Source organism: Leucopleurus acutus, assembly GCF_964270905.1.
Source record: "Leucopleurus acutus genome assembly, chromosome: 1".
In the NCBI taxonomy this organism is placed as follows: Eukaryota; Metazoa; Chordata; class Mammalia; order Artiodactyla; family Delphinidae; genus Leucopleurus; species Leucopleurus acutus.
Genome location: NC_139142.1, coordinates 81,591,019 through 81,613,210, shown reverse-complemented (window position 1 = coordinate 81,613,210; position 22,192 = coordinate 81,591,019). Strand labels below are relative to the sequence as shown.

At 42.1% G+C, this 22,192-nt stretch overlaps 1 protein-coding gene across 2 annotated transcripts in view; it reads left to right on the top strand.

Annotated features, from left to right (window-relative positions):
- Positions 1-22,192, top strand: part of RASGRP1 (RAS guanyl releasing protein 1) — a gene marked incomplete at both ends in the record, with an annotated part of 84,260 nt that overhangs the window by 38,329 nt on the left and 23,739 nt on the right. For both annotated transcript variants that reach the window (XM_082834782.1, XM_082834781.1), the window contains 4 exons: positions 1,290-1,410; positions 17,361-17,429; positions 18,372-18,503; positions 20,430-20,583. In XM_082834782.1, coding sequence (XP_082690908.1) covers positions 1,290-1,410; positions 17,361-17,429; positions 18,372-18,503; positions 20,430-20,583 — 476 coding nt within the window. The remainder of the gene's footprint in view (positions 1-1,289; positions 1,411-17,360; positions 17,430-18,371; positions 18,504-20,429; positions 20,584-22,192) is intronic.

The window sequence follows — 22,192 nt, the reverse complement described above, 5'->3', positions numbered from 1 at the left end:
ATAACCCCTTTTGTATAACGTGCTTTAAAGAGCTAGCAAATGATAAAAGAACCCATGTATATTCTTTCATTGGATTTTTTCCCCTGAATCATTCAAGTTCCCAGCAGGGAACAGAATTCACATGGTTTGTTTAAGTGAAGACACTTTAATGATGGGGGCCTACTTACAGAGATGAGAGTGGAATTAAGAGATGCTGCACCCAGAGACTATCAACAGCCAGAAGTCGTTACCACCCTCACCCAGTGAGAGCTAGAGCCCTCAAAGCGGGACCAAGCAGCATGATCACTCATTGAAGAGACCTGTAGCTACAGGGAAGTAGTGCCAAGCAGAGAGGGAAGGAGAAAGAAGTACCTACTTCTCTCTCCTCCCATCTCTTGCCGATGCATCCCAATGGCTGAACCCAACTGGAAGCTGGCTAGCAAGGAGCCTGGTGATGCAGTCCACGGTGAAGGACAGAGACTAGATCTGCAGTGAATAACCAGCACAGCCCTTAACACTTCATGCCGTAAATGTGAAAAGATTTTGAAAACCACTCCAGGGGGAATCTTTGCACCCAATGCCATTGTATGGAATGCATCTTGTTATGTGGTACCAGCAGGATTTGCAAAACCCAAGTAAGGAGCTAACCATGATCTTTGATACAAATCATCATGGGTACTTGTAACCCACCCATAATCTCCAAAAGTCATGTGTGCCCATAGTCTTCCTCCTTTATTCCCATCCAGAGCGCACTGCCCGTAGAACTAGGGAAGCTTACATTTCACGACCCCTCGTTTGCATGAGCCCACTTCCAAGGCCATGGGGCAGCCCTAGAAATGTATTCATATGGTCATATGTTTTTGTAAAACTTGCAAGAATAAGGTATTTTAACTGTAATCTGGTAAGACTATAACTTTTTTCCCTCTGACCCTAGAAAGGACTTCCTCCTTCCCCCGTTATATGCCTTTCAGGCATCACAAAGCCTGGATCTGCTTCTGCTTTCAACAGAGACTCGCATGTACCGGTGCAAATGTTATCCTTTCCCCACGATTCTACCACCTTTCTGGCAGCGTGGTTCATGAGCCTCAAAATGGACACTTGGGGTTGGGGAGGATGCAGCTGGAGGATAAAGAAAAGCAAAGAACGGAGGGATGGATGTGTGGTGTCAGAGTCAGTGGGGGCAGGGCGCTGGGCCTGCAGAGCCCGCCCTCTGGTCTTCCACCGGGAGTGATAGGGGGCTGGCAGGTGTCCCACCAGGTAACTAATTCCTCTCTGGGGCCTTGCTCAGAAGCTGCTCTTTATGTTTTCAGATGCAGATGGAAACCTGTGTCGAAGTAACCAACTGTTGCAAGTCCTGCTGACCATGCACCGAATTCTCATTTCCTCTGCTGAACTGCTCCAAAAAGTTATCACTCTATATCCTTTAGCACAGTGCCTGGCGGTCCCCACGTGGGATTCGTTCAGCAGTGTCTTGAAATTGGAAGGATGCTTTCACTTTGGTTGGTTTGGCATAACCCTGAGTGGTTAATGGGTTCATACGTCCTTTCATGGCACGGTGTGCGTGTCTGTGTGCATGTGTGTGTGTGTGCATATGTATGTATGTGTATCTTCTGTTGGGCGAGGCAATGTTATTGATGCTGATTGCTCTGGGAAGAGGCCAAAGAAATCGACATGCAAACATAGTCTTCTTTGTTAGTTCTTGCTAGTGAAAAATCGTTTTCCTGTAGATTAATCAAAATTCGTATTTATCCCATGCAAAATGACAAGGGTGCAAGCATGACTCAAGTGATAAACTGCATTGTGGCTTTCCTGTCCAATTCTTCAGCCTTCCTCAGGTTCTGAAGAGCGCTTTCTGATGCCAGAGCATCTGGAGAGGCTGCTGGTGCCTTTTTGCTTAGGCAGAGGCACTGGCTACGTGCCAAGCAAACCCTGCCGGATTCTAACCTTCTCTTGGGGGTGTGAATGGAGTTGGGTGGAGAAAACGGCTGCCTTCTCCCTCTCCCTGATGACTGATGACACTGTGGGCTGTAGGTGGGCTGAGACTGTTTAGCACCTTGAAGCCCAGGTCCCTGGCACTGAGTCATGCTTTGTAGCTGTTCTAATCCTTTACCGCTCTCCTCAGCCATCCCTTTTCATCTCATGGCACACAGAAAAAAACGTAAAGACTGAATCTCTTCTCTAAAGTGACTCATAAACCTTTACCTCTCATCTCAGAGGAGGTGTTTTCAGTGGCATTCCAAGGGTGCAACCTTGGGAGGGGTCCACGTGATGAGAGGTGCAGGTAATAATTGGATGTCTGGCCTGCAGAGAATTTTAAAACCGTAATAAAACAGACTCAGAGTTGGTCTACTTTTTATTAACTCCACGTACCAGCAATTCTAAACAATGTCAGTGATTAAATACTCCTCGCTGAAAAAATTTTGTTGCTCTAAGGACTGAGCTGTACCTGGGGCGCCTGTCTTGGTGCCCCGCCGGGTACCTGCCCCCACGGTGACAGCAGAGCTCTCTTCCTCCCCATTCTCCCTCTCACTCTCACAGAATCTTTCTCTATAAGTTATCTCCCCTCTCTCCTGTCCTTCTAAACCCTGCCTCTTCAGGGGCACCTGCCTCTCAGCCTAAAACACATTCAAGTCTCCCCAACCTAAAAATAAACTCTCAACCCTGCCTCCCCTTCATTCCATTGATAGGGTTAGAAATGTGATGCACAGACTTCTTAAAATAGTCCGCACTCACTCTCTCCCATCGCTCAACTCCCACTCAGTCCTTAACCCGACTGTGGGCCCCACCCCTGTACTCAGACTTTCCTCTGATGTCACCAGTGACCTCCTAGCTGCCAAGCCTGGTGGCTTTTGTTTCCACCCTTGTTTACAGCGATGTCTGTGTAGAGGCCTTGTTGACACCCCCTGCCTCTCCAGACTCCCTCCAGAGCCCTGGGAACTGCACCTTCCCGGCTCTCCCTCCTCCTGGGCTGCCCTCCTCCACCTCTCCATCCAGCCTCTTCTTTGCGTACCTCCTTGAGATAGGGATAACATCCTGGTTTCTTCTCACTGCACTTCCCCTGGGTGATTTCCCACCAGGATTTCCACCACCATTCCTCTGAGGTCTTTCAAGTCCATATTTCTCTAACCCAAACCATTTTTTTTTAACGTTTGTACCACTTTATCCTGCAGATACTGCAATCTAATATGCTTAAAACTTAACTCATTAACTCACCACCTCAACTACTACTACTATGAGTTCTGCTTTGATACCTGTATTTTCAGTTTCAGTTCATGGTATTGCTGCCCATCCGATGGTCTTAAAGCGGCAACATCAAAGCACTCACAGTCCTCCCTGCCTTTCACCTACAGAGTCCGTCACCCAATCTCAGGGTTCCTGCATCAGAAGTGACTCTTTTCTCTCCATTCCCATGTCTCTGCCTTTGTTTGGGCCCTCACGGTCTCTCTCCCCAGCCTCTGTCCCATCCTGGGCTTCTCATCTTCACAGCCACCCTCTCCCTCGTTTATCCACCTCTGCAGTTACTTTCCTGAGAAGCGAATCAGGCAGGCCATGCTCCAGAGCCTCTGCAAATAGAGGGTAATGGCAGATCCTCGGTTGCCAGGAAATGGCCCTCCACAGGCTGGCCCAGTGTGCCCCTCCTGCTCTATCCTCAGCTCTCTCAGAAACCCTTTCCCCTCCACGGTGAACGTCTCAACATACCAGACTGGAATGGCTCCTTTTACCTGTCAGTTAAAGAAGCTCGGATGGCTTCCTTTTGTTTCCTGTTTTTCCATTGTTAGAGAGAGAAAAAAAATTTAACAACATGCTTTGAATAGTTCAGATGCCTGAGAAGTACAGCCAGAACTGCCCTGGTACTTCATGGCCACAGCACTGCCTATGAGGATGTGGAGCCTGAAGCTTGCAGCAAACAATGACGATTACCCCAGGTCAGCAGATGCCTGAGCCCCTGATTACTGGCCTGCGTGTGCTGCTGTTTGCTTCATCTCCTCACGTGAGAAAGCAGTGCCTGCCTTGCTCGAGGCTGCCTCCGCTGTGGCACAAGGGCTCTGCGACCTTGGGAGGCTCTGCCCTCCTGGATGGCACCTGGCACTGTGCGCTGGGGAACGGACGTGTGAAGAGAAGGGTAGGGAGCAAACAGAAGGAAGATAAACTCCACGATGAAAGGCACCATGTTGATTCTTATGTCCACCCAGTTGTCTTAAAAGAAAAGTGGGTTTTTTTGTGTGTGTGAGTGCCTTCCTCATTAATAAGGAAGAAGTTAAATCTTTCAACAACTAGATCAAATAATAAAAATATAGACTCTAAGACGTATTTATCTAGAATGTGCCTTATGCTTGAATCTCTTTGCACCGAAGGGATGCATTTTCTCACCCATGTGGTATAAAGAAATGTAAAGAGAAATGTAAAGTCATGTCATTCTCACTCCTCCCTTTTATGTCCAAAGAAAGGCAAGCATTGGAACCATTCACTTCATGAAATTTGCCAGTTGCCTGGGCTTATTTTTTGGATTGATTACCGTTGTTCTTGGGGTGTGTGTGTGTGTGTGTTTTGTGTTTTGTGTTTCTGTTTGATTTTGGTGCTCTCGGACAGATTTTATAACAGTAAATCTATCAAAATTTAGGTTTTTTAAGTTAAAGTCATTTTATGAAACGTACAAATGTCACAGCCATAGTTTTTCTTTAGAGGTTCAAGTTTAGCTTGCAAATCTTACTGTTCTTCCTATAAGTCTAGAATGTCCCACCAGGCACTTTTAAGGAACCTTGAAAAATGTTTGGTTAATTGGAATAATGGTTTTAAACTATAATTATGAATTTTATTTCTTCTTCCAGTTTTATTGAGATATAACCGACATAAAATACTGTGTAAGTTTAAGGTTTGAAGCGTGATTCATGATAAGTTTAGTGAACATCTATCATCTCATATAGATACAAAATTAAAGAAATTTAAATTTCTTTTCTTGTGATGAGAACTTAGAATTTTCCCTCTTAGCAACTTTCATGTATAACGTCGAGCAGTGTTCATTATATTTTTATCATGTTGTACATTACATCCCTAGTACTTATTCATCTTATAAGTTTGTATCTTTTGACTGCCTTCATACAATCCCCCTTTTTCCCGTCCCCTGCCTCTGGTAACCACAGATCTGATCTGTTTTTCTATGTTTGTTGTTTCTTTGTCCGTTTTTGAAGTATAATTGACCTACAACACTATGTTAGTTTCTATTACATAACAGTGATTTGATATGTCTATACATGTCAAACTGGTCACCACAATAAGTCTAGTTACGGATATGTCACCCTACAAAGATATTACATAGTTATTAACTGTATTCCCCATACGGTGCATTTCTTACCCATGTCTCATTTATTTTGCAAATGGAAGTTTGTACCTCTTAATCTTCCTCACTTATTTCTTTCTTCCCCCTACTTCCCTCCCCTCTGGCAAACACTTGTTTGTTCTCTGTACCTATAACTCTGTTTTGTTATGTTTGTGCATTTGTTTTTTCACATTCCACATATAAATAAAATCATACAGTATTTGTCTTTCTCTATCTGACTTATTTCACTTAGCATGTACCCTCTGAGTCTATCCATGTTGTCTCAAATGGCAAGATTTCATTCTTTTTTATGGCTGAATAATATTCCAGTGTGTGTGTGTGTGTGTGTGTGTACCACATCTTCTTTATACTTTCGTCTCTTGATGGACACTTAGGTTGCTTCCATATCTTAGCTATTGTGAATAATGCTGCATTGAACACATGGCTGCATATATCTCTTCTAATTAATGTTTTTGTTTTCTTCAGATAAATACGCAGGAGTGGAAATTCTGGACCATATGGTAGTTCTATTTTTAATTTTTTGAGGAACCTCCATACTGTTTTCCATAGTGGCTGCACCAATTTATGTTCCCAGCAACAGCGTGCAAGGGTTCTGTTTTCTCCACATCTTCACCAACACTTGTCATTTGTTGTCTTTTTGATAACAGCCATTCTAACAAGTGTGAGATGATACCTCGTTGTGGTTTTGATTTGCATTTTCCTGATGATCAGTAATGTTGAGCATCTTCTCATGTGGCTTTTGGCCATTTGTCTTCCTTGGGGAAAATGTATATACAGATCCTCTGCCAGTTTTTTAATCACGTTGGTTTTTTGATGTTGAGTTGTATGAGTTCTTTGTATGTTTTGGATATTAACCCCTTATTGGATATATCATTTGCAAATATCTTCACCATTTAGTAGGTGGCCTTTTCATTTTGTTGGTGGTTTCTTTTCCTTCACTGTGCGAAAGCTTTAGTTAGATATAGTCCCATTTGGTTGTTTTATTTATTTACTTTTGGCTGTGTTGGGTCTTCGTTGCTGTGCACGGGCTTTCTCTAGTTGCAGCAAACAGGGGCTACTCCTTGTTGCAGTGTGCAGGCTTCTTATTACAGTGACTTCTCGTTGCGGAGCATGGGCTCTAGGTGCGCAGACTTCAGTAGTTGTGGCATGCGGGCTCAGTAGTTGTGGCTCATGGGCCCTAGAGTGCAGGCTCAGTAGTTGTGGCGCACAGGCTTAGTTGCTCCGCAGCATGTGGGATCTTCCCAGCCCAGGGCTCGAATCTGTGTCCCCTGCACCAGCAAGAGAATTCTTAACCACTGTGCTATCAGGGAAGCCCTAGTCTCATTTCTTTATTTTTGCTTTTGTTTCCCTTGCCTGAGGAGACATATCCAAAAACAATGTTATGAAGACTGATGTCAAAGATCATATACCTATGTTTTCTTCTATAAGTTTTATGGTTTCAGGTCTTACTTTTTTTTTTTTACATCTTTATTGGAGTATAATTGCTGTACAATGGTGTGTTAGTTGCTGCTTTATAACAAACTGAATCAGATATACATATACATATGTTCCCATATCTCTTCCCTCTTGCGTCTCCCTCCCTCCCACCCTCCCTATCCCACCCTCTAGGTGGTCACAAAGCACCGAGCTGATCTCCCTGTGCTATGTGGCTGCTTCCCACTAGCTATCTATTTTACGTTTGGTAGTGCATATATGTCCATGCCACTCTCTCGCTTTGTCACAGCTTACCCTTCCCCCTCCCCATATCCTCAAGTCCATTCTCTAGTAGGTCTGTGTTTTTATTCCTGTCTTACCCCTAGGTTCTTCATGACATTTTTTTTCTTAAATTCCATATATGTGTGTTAGTATACAGTATTTGTCTTTCTCTTTCTGACTTACTTCACTCTGTATGACAGAATCTAGGTCCATGCACCTCATTACACATAGCTCAATTTCGTTTCTTTTTATGGCTGAGTAATATTCCATTGTATATATGTGCCACATCTTTATCCATTCATCCGATGATGGACACTTAGGTTGTTTCCATCTCCGGGCTATTGTAAATAGAGCTGCAATGAACATTTTGGTGCATGACTCTTTTTGAATTATGGTTTTCTCAGGGTATATGCCCAGTAGTGGGATTGCTGGGTCATATGGTAGTTCTATATTTACTTTTTTAAGGAATCTCCATACTGTTCTCCATAGTGGCTGTATCAGGTTACTTTCCCACCAACAGTGTAAGAGGGTTCCCTTTTCTCCACACCCTCTCCAGCATTTATTGTTTCTAGATTTTTTGATGATGGCCATTCTAACTGGTGTGAGATGATATCTCATTGTAGTTTTGATTCGCATTTCTCTAATGATAAATGATGTTGAGCATTCTTTCATGTGTTTGTTGGCAGTCTGTATATCTTCTTTGGAGAAATGTCTATTTAGGTCTTTTGCCCATTTTTGGATTGGGCTGTTTGTTTTTTTGCATGAGCTGCTTGTAAATTTTGGAGATTAATCCTTTGTCAGTTGCTTCATTTGCAGATATTTTCTACAATCTGAGGGTTGTCTTTTGGTCTTGTTTATGGCTTCCTTTGCTGTGCAAAAGCTTTGAAGTTTCATTAGGTACCATTTGTTTATTTTTGTTTTTATTTCCATTTCTCTAGGAGGTGGGTCAAAAAGGATCTTGCTGTGATTCATGTCATAGAGTGTTCTGCCTATGTTTTCCTCTAAGAGTTCGATAGTTTCTGGCCTTACATTTAGATCTTTAATCCATTTGGAGCTTATTTTTGTGTATGGTGTTAGAGAGTGATCTAATCTCATACTTTTACATGTACCTGTCCAGTTTTCCCAGCAACACTTATTGAAGAGGCTGTCCTTTCTCCACTGTACATTCCTGCCTCCTTTATCAAAGATAAGGTGACCATATGTGCGTGGGTTTATCTCTGGGTTTTCTGTCCTTTTCCATTGATTTATATTTCTGTTTTTGTACCAGTACCATACTGTCTTGATTACTGTAGCTTTCTAGTATAGTCTGAAGTCAGGGAGCCTGATTCCTCCAACTCTGTTTTTCGTTCTCAAGATTGCTTTGGCTATTCGGGGCCTTTTATGTTTCCATACAAATTGTGAAATTTTTTGTTGTAGTTCTGTGAAAACTGCCAGTGGTAGTTTGATAGGGATTGCATTGAATCTGTAGATTGCTTTGGGTAGTAGAGTCATTTTCACAGTGTTGATTCTTCCAATCCAAGAACATGGTATATCTCTCCATCTATTTGTATCATCTTTAATTTCTTTCATCAGTGTCTTATAATTTTCTGCATACAGGTCTTTTGTCTCCTTAGGTAAGTTTATTCCTAGATATTTTATTATTTTTGTTGCAGTGGTAAATGGGAGTGTTTTCTTGATTTCACTTTCAGATTTTTCATCGTTAGTGTATAGGAATGCCAGAGATTTCTGTGCATTAATTTTGTATCCTGCTACTTTACCAAATTTATTGATTAGCTCTAGTAGTTTTCTGGTAGCATCTTTAGGATTCTCTATGTATAGTATCATGTCATCTGCAAACAGTGACAGCTTTACTTCTTCTTTTCCGATTTGGATTCCTTTTATTTCCTTTTCTTCTCTGATTGCTGTGGCTAAAACTTCCAAAACTATGTTGAATAAGAGTGGTGAGAGTGGGCAACCTTGTCTTCTTCCTGATCTTAGTGGAAGAGCTTTCAGTTTTTCACCATTGAGGATGATGTTGGCTGTGGGTTTGTCATATATGGCCTTTCTTATGTTGAGGAAAGTTCCCTCTATGCCTACTTTCTGCAGGGTTTTTATCATCAATGGGTGTTGAATTTTGTCAAAAGCTTTCTCTGCATCTATTGAGATGATCATATGGTTTTTCTCCTTCAATTTGTGAATATGGTGTATCACGTTGATTGATTTGCGTATATTGAAGAATCCTTGCATTCCTGGAATAAACCCCACTTGATCATGGTATATGATCCTTTTAATGTGCTGTTGGATTCTGTTTGCTAGTATTTTGTTAAGGATTTTTGCATCTATGTTCATCAGTGATATTGGCCTGTAGTTTTCTTTCTTTGTGACATCCTTGTCTGGTTTTGGTATCAGGGTGATGGTGGCCTCGTAGAATGAGTTTGGGAGTGTTCCTCCCTCTGCTATATTTTGGAAGAGTTTGAGGAGGATAGGTGTTAGCTCTTCTCTAAATGTTTGATAGATTTCGCCTGTGAAGCCATCTGGTCCTGGGCTTTTGTTTGTTGGAAGATTTTTAATCACAGTTTCAATTTCAGTGCTTGTGATTGGTCTGTTCATATTTTCTATTTCTTCCTGATTCAGTCTTGGCAGTTGTGCATTTCTAAGAATTTGTCCATTTCTTCCAGGTTGTCCATTTTATTGGCATAGAGTTGCTTGTAGTAATCTCTCATGATCTTTTGTATTTCTGCAGTGTCAGTTGTTACTTCTCCTTTTTCATTTCTAATTCTATTGATTTGAGTCTTCTTTTTTTTCTTGATGAGTCTGGCTACTGGTTTATCAATTTTGTTTATCTTCTCAAAGAACCAGCTCTTAGTTTTATTGATCTTTGCTATCGTTTCCTTCATTTCTTTTTCATTTCTTTCTGATCTGATCTTTATTTCTTTCCTTCTGCTAACTTTGGAGTTTTTTTGTTCTTCTTTCTCTGATTGCTTTAGGTGCAAGGTTAGGTTGTTTATTCGAGATGTTTCCTGTTTCTTAAGGTAGGATTGTATTGCTATAAACTTCCCTCTTAGAACTGCTTTCGCTGCATCCCATAGGTTTTGGGTCATCATGTCTCCGTTGTCATTTGTTTCTAGGTATTTTTTTATTTCCTCTTTGATTTCTTCAGTGATCACTTCGTTATTAAGTAGTGTATTGTTTAGCCTCCATGTGTTTGTGTTTTTTACAGATCTTTTCCTGTAACTGATATCTAGTCTCATAGCTTTGTGGTCGGAAAAGGTACTTCATACAATTTCAATTTTCTTAAATTTACCAAGGCTTGATTTGTGACCCAAGATATGATCTATCCTGGAGAATGTTCCATGAGCACTTTAGAGAAATGTGTATTCTGTTGTTTTTGGATGGAATGTCCTATAAATATCAGTTAAGTCCATCTTGTTTAATGTATCATTTAAAACTTGTGTTTCCTTATTAATTTTCATTTTGGATGATCTGTCCATTGGTGAAAGTGGGGTGTTAAAGTCCCCTACTATGAATATGTTACTGTCTATTTCCCCTTTTATGGCTGTTAGTATTTGCCTTATGTATTGAGGTGCTCCTATGTTGGGTGCAGAAATATTTACAATTGGTATATCTTCTTCTTGGATCGATCCCTTGATCATTATGTAGTGTCCTCCTTTGCCTCTTCTTATCGTCTTTATCTTAAAGTCTATTTTCTCTGACATGAGAATTGCTACTCCAGCTTTCTTTTGGTTTCCATTTGCATGGAATATCTTTTTCCATCCCCTCACTTTCAGTCTGTATGTGTCTCTAGGTCTGAAGTGGGTCTCTTGTAGACAGCATATATATGGGTCTTGTTTTTGTATCCATTCAGCCAGTCTGTCTTTTGGTGGGAGCATTTAATCCATTTACATTTAAGGTAATTATCGCTAGGTATGTTCCTATTACCATTTTCTTAATTGTTTGGGGTTTGTTTTTGTAGGTCTTTTCCTTCTCCTGTTTTTCCTGCCTAGAGAAGTTCATTTAGCATTTGTTGTAAAGCTGGTTTGGTGGTGCTGAACTCTCTCAGCTTTTTCTTGTCTGTAAAGTTCTTAATTTCTCCATCGAGTTTGAATGAGATCCTTGCTGGGTAGAGTTATCTTGGTTGTAGATTTTTCTCCTTCATCACTTTAAATATGTCCTGCCAGTCCCTACTGGCTTGCAGAGTTTCTGCTGAAAGATCCACTGTTAACCTTATGGGGATTCTCTTGTGTGTTATTTTTCCCTTGCTGCTTTTAATATGTTTTCTTTGTATTTAATTTTTGATAGTTTGATTAATATGTGTCTTGGCGTGTTTCTCCTTGGATTTATCCTGTATGGGACTCTCTGTGCTTCCTGGACTTGATTAACTATTTCCTTTCCCATGTTAGGGAAGTTTTCAACTATAATCTCTTCAAATATTTTCTCAGTCCCTTTCTCTCTTCTTCTTCTGGAACCCCTATAATTTGAATGTTGGTGCATTTAATGTTGTCCCAGAGGTCTCTGAGACTGTCCTCAGTTCTTTTCATTCTTTTTCCTTTATTCTGCTCTGCAGTAGTTATTTCCACTATTTTATCTTCCTGGTCACTTATCCATTCTTCTGCCTCAGTTATTCTGCTATTGATCCCATCTCTAGAGTATTTTTAATTTCATTTATTGTGTTGTTCATTGTTGCTTCTTTCATCTTTAGTTCTTCTAGGTCCTTGTTAAATGTTTCTTGCATTTTCTCTATTCTATTTCCAAGATCTTGGATCATCTTTACTGTCATTATTCTTAATTCTTTTTCAGGTAGACTGCCTATTTCCTCTTCATTTTTTAGGTCTGGTCGGTTTTCATCTTGCTCCTTCATCTGCTGTGTGTTTTTCTGTCTTCTCATTTTGCTTATCTTACTGTGTTTAGGGTCTCCTTTTTGCAGGCTGCAGGTTCGTAGTTCCCGTTGTTTTTGGTGTCTGTCCCCAGTGGCTAAAGTTGGTTCAGTGGGTTGTGTAGGCTTCCTGGTCGAGGGGACTAGTGCCTGTGTTCTGGTGGATGAGGCTGGATCTTGTCTTTCTGGTGGGCAGGTCCACATCTGGTGGTGTGTTTTGGGGTGTCTGTGGACTTACTAAGATTTTAGGCAGCCTCTCTGCTAATGGGTGGGGTTGTGTTCCTGTGTTGCTAGTTGTTTGGCATAGGGTGTCCAGCACTGTAGCTTGCTGGTCGTTGAGTGAAGCTGGGTGCTGGTGTTGAGATGGAGATCTCTGGGAGATTTTCACCATTTGGTATTATGTGGAGCTGGGAGGTCTCTTGTGGACCAGTGTCCTGAAGTTGGCTCTCCCACCTCAGAGGCACAGCACTGACTCCTGGCTGCAGCACCAAGAGCCTTTCATCCACACGGCTCAGAATAAAAGGGAGAAAAAGTAGAAAGAAAGAAAGAGGAAGGAAGGAAGGAAGAAAAAGAAATAGAGAGGGAGGGAGGAAGGAAGGGAGGAAGGGGATAAAATAAAATAAAGTAAGATAAAATAAAATAAAGTTATTAATATAAAGAATAATTAAGAAATTTTTTTAAAAAAGAAACAAAAAACCGGACAGATAGAATGCTAGGACAAATGGTGAAAGCAAAGCTATACAGACAAAATCTCACACAGAAGCACACACACACACACACTCACAAAAAGAGGAAAAGGGGGAAAAAATCATAAACCTTGCTCTTAAAGTCCACCTCCTCAATTTGGACTGATTTGGGATGATTCGTTGTCTATTCATGTATTCTACAGATGCAGGGTACATCGAGTTGATTGTGAAGCTTTAATCCGCTGCTTCTGAGGCTGCTGGGAGAGATTTCCCTTTCTCTTCTTTGTTTGCACAGCTCCTGGGGCTCAGCTTTGGATTTGGCCCTGCCTCTGCGTGTAGGTCACTGGAGGGCGTCTGTTTTTCGCTCAGGACAGGGTTAAAGGAGCAGCTGCTTCGGGGGCTCTGGCTCACTCAGGCCAGGGGGAGGGAGGGGTATGGATGCGGGAGAGCCTGCAGTTGCAGAGGCCGGCGGGACGTTGCACCAACCTGAGGCATGCCACGTGTTCTCCCGGGGAAGTTGTCCCTGGATCCCGGGACCCTGGCAGTGACGGGCTGCACAGGCTCCCGAGAGGGCAGGTGTGGATAGTGACCTGTGCTCACACACAGGCTTCTTGGTGGCAGCAGCAGCAGCCTTAGCGTCCCATGCCTGTCTCTGGGGTCCGCACTGTTAGCCGTGGCTCACGCCCGTCTCTGGAGCTCCTTTAAGCAGAGCTCTTAATCCCCTCTCCTCGTGCTCCAGGAAACAAAGAGGGAAGAGAAAGTCTCTTGCCTCTTCGGCAGGTCCATACTTTTCCCCGGACTCCCTCCCAGCTAGCCGTGGTGCACTAACCCCCTGCAGGCTGTGTTCACGCCGCCAACCCCAGTCCTCTCCCTGTGCTCCAACCGAAGCCCGAGCCTCAACTCCCAGCCCCGCCTGCCCCGGCGGGTGAGCAGACAAGCCTCTCGGGCTGGTGAGTGCCGGTGGGCACCAATCCTCTGTGACGGAATCTCTCCGCTTTGCCCTCCGCACCCCTGTTGCTGTGCTCTCCTCCGTGGCTCTGAAGCTTTTCCCCTCCACCACCCGCAGTCTCCACCCGCAAAGGGGCTTCCTAATGTGTGGAACCCTTTCCTCCTTCACAGCTCCCTTCCAGAGGTGTAGGTCCCATCTCTATTCTTTTGTCTCTGTTTATTCTTTTTTCTTTTGCCCTACCCAGGTATGTCTGGAATTTCTTGCCTTTTGGGAGGTCTGGGGTCTTCTGCCAGCGTTCAGTAGGTGTTCTGTAGGAGTTGTTCCACGTGTAGATGTATTTCTGGTGTATCTGTGGGGAGGAAGGTGATCTCCACCTCTTATTCTTCCACCATCTTCCTGATTCCCCTCTGAGAATGTCTGCCAAACCGCAGAGAAAACACTTTGATGACTACACGTGATATGGGAGCATAAGGTGAAGTTCAGCACACTCTCAAGTTGACATCTCTTAGGTAAAACTGGGACCCCCAAAGGGCTCTCCAAACTCCTGAACTCCACACTATGGAGGCAGCCCTTTGGATATGCTGCCTCTCTGCTTCCAGGCAGCTCAGGTCTTACATTTAAGTTCGTAATCAGTTTTGAATTCATTTTTGTGCATAGTGTCCAGTTTGCATAGTGTCCAGAATAGTCCAGTTTGATTCTTTTGCATGTAACTGTCCAGTTTCCACAATACCATTTATTTAAGAGACTGTCTTTTCTCCATTGTATGTTCTTGCCTCCTTTGTTTTAGATTAATTAACCATAAGTGTGTGGGTTAATTTCTGGGCTCTTTATTCTGTTCCATTGATCTACTTGTTTGTTTTTGTGCCAGTACCATACAGTTTTGATGACTGTAGCTTTGGAGTATAGTCTGAAGTCCGGGAGTGTGATACCTCCAGCTCTATTCTTCTTTCTCAAGATTGTTTTGCTCTTTGGGGACTTTTCTTTCCATAGAATTTTAGAATTATTTGTTTTAGTTCTGTGAAAAATGCCATTGGTGTTTTGATAGGATTGCATTGAATCAGTAGGTTGCCTTGGGTAGGATGGTCATTTTAACGGTATTCTTCTAATCCATGAATATGGTATATCTTTCCATCTGTTCTGTCATCTTCAATCTTTTTCATCAGTGTCTTAAAGTTTTCTGACTGTGGGTCTTTTACTTACATAGTTGGATTTATTCCTGGATATTCTGTCCTTTTCGATGTGATTTAAATGGGATTGTTTTCTTAATTTCTCTTTCTGATAGTTCCTTGTTAGTATATAGAAATGCAACAGATTTTTATATATTCATCTTGTACCCTGCAACTTTACTGAATTTTTATGAACTCTGGTAGTATTTTGGTGATATATTTAGGATTTTCTATGTATAGTATCATGTCATCTTCAAACAGTAACAGTTTTACTTCTTCTTTTCCAATTTGGATTCATTTCTTTTTCTTGTCTGATTGCTCTGGCTAGGAATAAAAGTGGTGAGAGTGGGCATCCTTGTCTTGTTCCTGATCGTAGAAGAAATTCTTTCAGTTTTCACCATTGAGTATGATGTTAGCTGTGGGCTTATAATATATGGCATTTACTATGTTGAGGTATGTTCCCTCTATACATCTTCATGGAAAGTTTTTTTTAGTCATAAATTGTTGAATTTTCTCAAATCCTTTTCTGTATCTATTGAGATGATCATATGATTTTTATTCTTTATTTATATATTCTTCAATTTGTCAATGAGGTATATCCCACTGACTGATTTGTGGATATTGAACTATCCTTGCATTCATTGGATAAATTCCACTTGATCATGGTGTATAATTCTTTTAATATATTGTTGTATTTGGTTTGCTAATATTTTGTTGAGAATTTTTGAATCTATGTTCATCATATTTTTATCACTGATATTAGCCTGTAATTTTCTTTTTTTGTGATATCTTTGACTGGTTTTAGTAGCAGGGTGATGCTGGCCTTGTAGAATGAGTTAGGAAGTGGTCCTTCTTCTGCAGTTTTTTGGAATAGTTTGATAGGTGTTTACTCTTTTCTAAATGTTTGGTAGAATTCACCTGTGAAGCCATCTGGTCCTGGACTTTTGTTTGCTGCAAGTTTGTTTTTGTTTTGTTTTTTTTAATTACTGATTCAATTTCATTATTGGTAATTGGTCTGCTCATATTTTCTATTTCTTCCCGGCTCAGTCTTGGAAGATTGTACATGTCTAGGAATTTGTACCTTTCTTCTAGGTTGTCCATTTTATTGGCATGTAACTGGTTGTAGTAATCTCTTACGTTCTTTTATATTTCTGTGGTATTGATTGTAACTTCTTTTTTATTTCTGATTTTATTGATTCGGGCCCTCCCATTTTTTTTCTTGAAGAGTCTAACTATTTAGATCTGAAGTGCATCTCTTGTAGGCAGCACACATATGGATCTTGGTTTTGTATCCATTCAGCCACTCCATGTCTTTTGACTGAAGCATTTAGTCCATTTACATTTAAAGTAATTATTGATAGGTATGTACTTGTAATTTTAAATCTTAGATTTTTTTAAATACTTCAGAGGCTTTTCTGAATTCTAAATAGTTTTTATAACTTCAGTAAATTAAAATTATAAACAGTAAAGCTAACATTACCTTAGATGTTCCAAAGCTATGCATAAACTTAATAAGATTTGAATTTAAAATCACAAGTGTAAATCCCTTAATTGTATATTCCAGATTGAAGTTTCAAGACTCTTGTTCTAATATGCTCTTAAACATTAAGGTATATAAGATTTCAAAAGGCATAGATCCCTTCCTAATAAAAAAATCAGTAATATGATTTGGCCTGTTTTTTACTTTGCTATATTTAAGTCTGAGTTTTCCAAGGGTTAAAATATGCATAGCCACTGAAAGAAGACTGCACAGCCCCAGTTAATTGAGACATCTGCTGGCTGCTCAGTGGATTCCTCTCAGGGGCCCTGCTGAAATTCACGGAGCCCTGGATTGTGGTTAATTTGACATGGTTTTTAGAGGAGAAAGAGGGCAGTGTCTTGCGGGGCACACAGCCCACATAGCCTGATTCCTCAGTATGTTGATGGAAGAGGGTAGGACCACCCAGGTTCGTCACTGGATTGGATTTTGCATTTCTGTGACCTTTACAGTAAACACTTATTCTTTCCCTATATCTCTAGAGATGCGTGAACTTGGTGGAACTTTGCTATTCTTTCTTGTTCTTAGAATGGCATCATTCTCGTGGAATATTCCGAATGGTATTGATCCTTAATGTGCTCTCCAGTTGTATTTGGATCATTCACATGGCTTTTTCTGACTTGCTATTACAACCTGTAAGATCAATCTACTGACATTTTCTAGGCATGTATTATCATTTTCCTATTATTGCCTTGATAATCATTACAATACATCTGAATATTTATTCCTTCCCTTTCTTCTAATTCAATGCACAGATTTTTTATCAGTTGCTGAAAAGATAAGAACAAGCTCTTCTTTTTAGCTTGTCTCCAGCAGACTCCTAGTCTTGGGCATGGGCAGAGGTCACTTGCCCCTTCTTTACTTCTTACAGGTCACCTGTGTGGGGACATTGCTGTGCTGTTGACTTCCTACTTCTGCAGAGGAGATGCTGTGGCCTTCTTCCATAAGCGGCTTCAGCATGGGCTAAAGTCACCATCTTTGCCCTTCATAAGCATACAGCTGCACACATTGAGTTGGTTTTATCCTATGGCCAGGGAGAGAAGAAACATTAAAAGAAACTATTTGTGGGGCTGGAGGGAGGGTAGTTTTAGCAATACTTGCAAAGATGAAAGGTTGTTTGGTTTCTATAACAGAGGCTTCCATTTCCCTTAACCACAGCCATACCTATAAGGATGCCTTGGCAAAGAATTCACCAGGGCTTTGCCTGAAGATCTGCTATTTTGTAAGGTAACATTTCTGCATGCACTTGGGACTTTGTGGAGTGGGGTGAAATGAAAGAGCCAGAGACTCTAGCTCTTTCCTTGTCCTCCCTGCCTTTCCCTTTCTGACCATCTATACAACACCTCTGGACAGACCAGAAAGGGCAATTGTTAGTACTGGAAATTCCTCAAAGAGCATAGTCGGTTTTTTCTGATGTGCCTGAGCTTAATATTTTATACCAATGTTTTTGTCAACCTTCCAGCATTTTGGTATCAAGTGACATAAGGGAAAGGTTATTTTGTTTGTTTTTATTCCCAAGTATAAAAGTAATGTAGCTCATATTAGAGCACTTTGAAAATATAGAGAAGAAGAATATAACTATAGTAATAATCACTTATATCCAACTACCTATTTTGGTATATTTCCCTTGTCTCTTTCCAAGTAGGTTTTTTAACATAGTAGAGATCAAAATACATACAAAATTTTGTATCCTGTAGTTTTCACTTAACTTTAAATCATAGGAATCTTCTCTAGTCATTAAAAACTTTTTGTAAACATTATTTTTAATGGCCATGTAATATCCTGAGGTATAATAAAGTGTAATTTACAGATGCATTGTCCAATCTTTGGACGTTTGGTTTGTCTGCCATTGTCTTATTTATCATTCTCTCTGATACACATGGTTGTGCCTAAATCTTTGCAGTGGCTTCCTTCATTATGATTCATCTTGTCATAGCATAGCATTTAATATGTGGGGCGCAGAGGACTGTCAGTGGGTGGTTTTCTTCTCTTCCCCCCACCCCTACTCCAGTTCCTTATATTCTGTGTAGAGAATATAGATTCTATATTCCCAGGAATATAGAACAAACCAGCCCGTCTTTTTCTGAATCCTTTTTGCGGGAAGAACCCACCACAATGTAAGTCCTTGGCTTCAGTTTTGGCTTGTGTTTTTTAAATCCCACCATGTAGGTATTGGATAACAGAATTCTGGATCATGTTTAAAATAGATGCCAGCTTGGCAAGCACTATGGAAGAGTTTCAGGAACTGGTGAAAGCTAACGGCGAGGAGCTGCACTGCCGCCTGATTGACACAACTCAAATGTGAGTGTCGTGGTTTTGACGCCTCTTTCGAAACCACCTCCCTCCTGTAATACAACCCAGGCCGCTCAGCAAGGCTCTGCGTCCCGCTGTGACGTCTGCTCTACCCACCCCAAGAAGCCCTCAGGCAGGTTCAGATGGCCTCATGAAGGAGAAAAGCTTGACATGTAGCAGGAAAGCAGAGAAGCCCCCTGGTGATAACAGTGTACGTGACTAATATCCAAGAGTAGGAAAAAAGTCTCAGTGAAAAAGAAATCAGGAAGCCAGATATTGACTAAAATTTGTATAAATCCCAGTAAACTGAAAGTGTGGTGACTAAATTGGTGCCTCTTCAGCAGCTAACGCCTGGAGGGCCCCTGCACTTATAAATGGGGAAGGGACTGCTGGAAAATGGATCGAGCAAAGGGTTTATAACATATTCGGTAGGCCAAAAAGTTCTGCAAGAGACACTTAGACCTATGCAGAGATAGAAAGGATCTCAGGAATACTGCATATTATTCCTTGGATTTCTTATTTATGAGATGGTCCCACTCTGGAAAAATGAATGCCTGTCCTAATCTGGGGAGAGGAGAGTACACTCATCATATGCTAAGGTTTTCACAATGTGGCCCCTTTGTTTTAGAATAATACAGATCCCTAGGACATAGAATTCTAGGACTGAAACATATTTTCAAGATGATTTTATCCAACGTCCTGGGAAACAGGCTCAGCAAGGCTTGCTTCTCTGGGGTCACACAGCTAGCTGAGTTAATGGCAGAGCAGAATCTGGACTGTGAGAGCCCTCAGTGCCCTGTGCTGTGGCCGTGTGGAAATGATTTCCAAATCACATGTCAGAGTCCCAATTAAATCTACATAGCGGGTTGGACTCTCTGTACTTCTTTGTTTAGAATTATAATAACTTGAGAGGTAAAAGAAGGTTTTACAGTAACAGTGTCTTCATTTTTTAAATGCAGCACACAGGGCCCAGGGCAGTTCTCAAACCCTGATTTCCTTATCCCAATACACCCCTAGCTGACTTTCCTCTACCAATATTTTCCACGGTATATTCTTCAGGAATTAGTCAGTGGGATATTGCCCGACCAGATACACTTGAGAAAGAGAGAGTCGAACTTCCTTTTTGCAATGCATCTCAGAGTGTGTAATATGCTCTTTGGCTAAGGGGGCTGCAGAATTTGTAGCATTTCCCAAACTCATTTGACCACAGAACCCTTTTGTCAAGAGACCAGGTTCTCAGGACTACAGGTTTGGGAAACACAGATCTGCAGCCTGCTACCTTTCTCTTTGCTTCCTTAGTGTAGGAAATTGAAACTGAGTAAGAAACACGTGGATTGATTACAAGAAAATGTGGGGGGGGCTAACTCTAGGGTTAGCTAGACTTCCTTGGTCATTTCAGTGGCTGGGGACATTTGAGGAAAATGCCACAAGTCTGCCCAGAGTGACCACCTGTTCCTACACATGATTACCCAGCATGGCGTCTCCTCTCTGTGGCTCTCTGTGCTTTTCTGGCATGAAAACTGCCCCACTACCTTGAGATTTCCAACCACATAGAGTCCCCATCACCCTCATGAGATGAGGAAACACACAGAAGGCATGGAGAGAGCAGACCTGCCAGGGCTACACAGGGGAGCCAGGACGCTGTGAACAATGCCCGAGACTCTGTCCTTCCCACAGGCTTAAGACAAATGCATTTTACCCAGTTCCCATGGCACGTTCAGAAGGCTCAAGGAAAACCATCAAAGCTTCCTAGTCGCCACCGTAGGAAAAACTGATGTGGGGAAACTGTTAATGCATTGCTTTGACCAAGGAAAGTTAGGTAACGGTGCTTTGCGTAGTCTTGCGGGAAGCGTTAATGGATTTATTTTGCATTAAAAAGCAATTTTGATTTATTCTTTTTCCCTGTCTTCTCCCTTTCATTTTTACCCACAAAAGCAATGCCCGTGACTGGTCCAGGAAACTGACTCAAAGGATAAAATCGAACACCAGCAAGAAACGAAAAGTCTCCCTGCTCTTTGACCATCTGGAACCAGAAGAGCTCTCCGAGCACCTTACCTACCTGGAGTTCAAGTCCTTCCGGAGGATATCTGTATGTACCCGAGGGGCCGGAGAAAAGCTTCCCTGGGATATCTCTGAAAATAAGCAGAGGAATTCAACAGGCCATCCACCTCCTAACCCTAGAGGCCCCCTCAGCGCTGGTAGGCTTTCCCATCACTCTGTGTCGTTGGGAAAATCAGGACACGCTGCCTTATTTGTTGCTCCTGCTTTGCTGCACGCTCCCATCCTCCAAGCCCACCTCCCTCAGCCCAGCACTCGCTCAAGTGGCAATACTGTGGGCACACATGGTACCCTGCACACGTGAGTGTACACACAGCATGCATGCGCATACACACACACACACACACACACACACACATTTTATTCCTGATAATCATTAGGCTTCCAGAATGGTTTTTTTTAATTTTCCTCCAAAAAAATGAGGCTAAGTCCTGTAAGAGGACTTGAATTCATTCTAGAATAGGCTTTGGATGGCTGTGGGAAATCTCAAAATAAATCAGATGCTACTGGTCTAGCCCAGAATTTACCTAAACCCTTGAGGTGGTGCTGACATGGTCCAGCAGTCTCCCCTGATTCTAGAGAGAAACTGTGCTGACACAAACCCTGCTCACTGAAACTCCATATGTGATACCAAAGAACACCAGCTCCACACAAGAGAACTTGCCAACAGAGCCTCACTGGCCGACATGACTTCCTGAGAAATGACTCCATTCAGCCCCCACCGCTGTGGAAAGATACAGTTCTGAGCTTTGCTCTAAAAGTAGAGACTACCTAGTTGCTGGATGCATTTCTTAGATGTACCTGTTCCCTGCTGAGGTGATGGAGGCCCAGGGGTGGCTTGGACCAGGTCACACAGTTTATTAGAGTCAGAGCTGAGACCAGGATCACAAGCCTCTCTCGGTCACTCAGCACCAATTAATTGAGGCTGCTTGTTTGGAAGGAGAGCTGCAAACCAGGTTACAGGGGTTATTATAGCTTTTCTGCCATAATGTTGACAGCCTCCCTGTTTTCACACAGCTATTTTGCCAATCAGCCAGGAACCTCCCCACCCTCTGCAGCCCAATTTGGAAATACGTCTCCAAGCATTCATCTGCATGGGGACCTCCAGTCTCCTCACTGGCTCCCCTCAGACAGAACCACAGGCCCCAGTTGGAACGCTCCCCCTGGGGGGTTTCCATTTGGCAGTGCCTGTCGTGTCACGGGGGAAGGACACTGAAAAGAGCCATTTATCACACTGGAAATCTGAGCTGTACTGGGGCCCAACTGGTAGGACTGCTCTGTCAGGCCTGTGGGCTGTCTGCTCCCTGCCAGGGCTCAGATCAGTGGAGGTGGAAGGGAAGAGTCAGTGCAGAACAAGGCCTCTGCGCCAGTGCTCCCCCAGTGTCGGTGCAGGGTTCTAGCTGCAAATGAAGACATCAGCTTGAACTTTCATTTCGTTTGAATGTCACGGTCACCTCGTAGAAGACTTTTGGGGGGATCTTTTTGTTTTACCTACACAGTTCTAAACAGTTTTGCCCACATAGGGTGGGAGGGAAATTTATCTCTGCTATGAATTGAGTGACATTTGATATTTTCTGCTTGTTATTATAATACTTTGGAGGGGGGAAGAATTATACTGAGATAATTCTTTTAAAAAACAA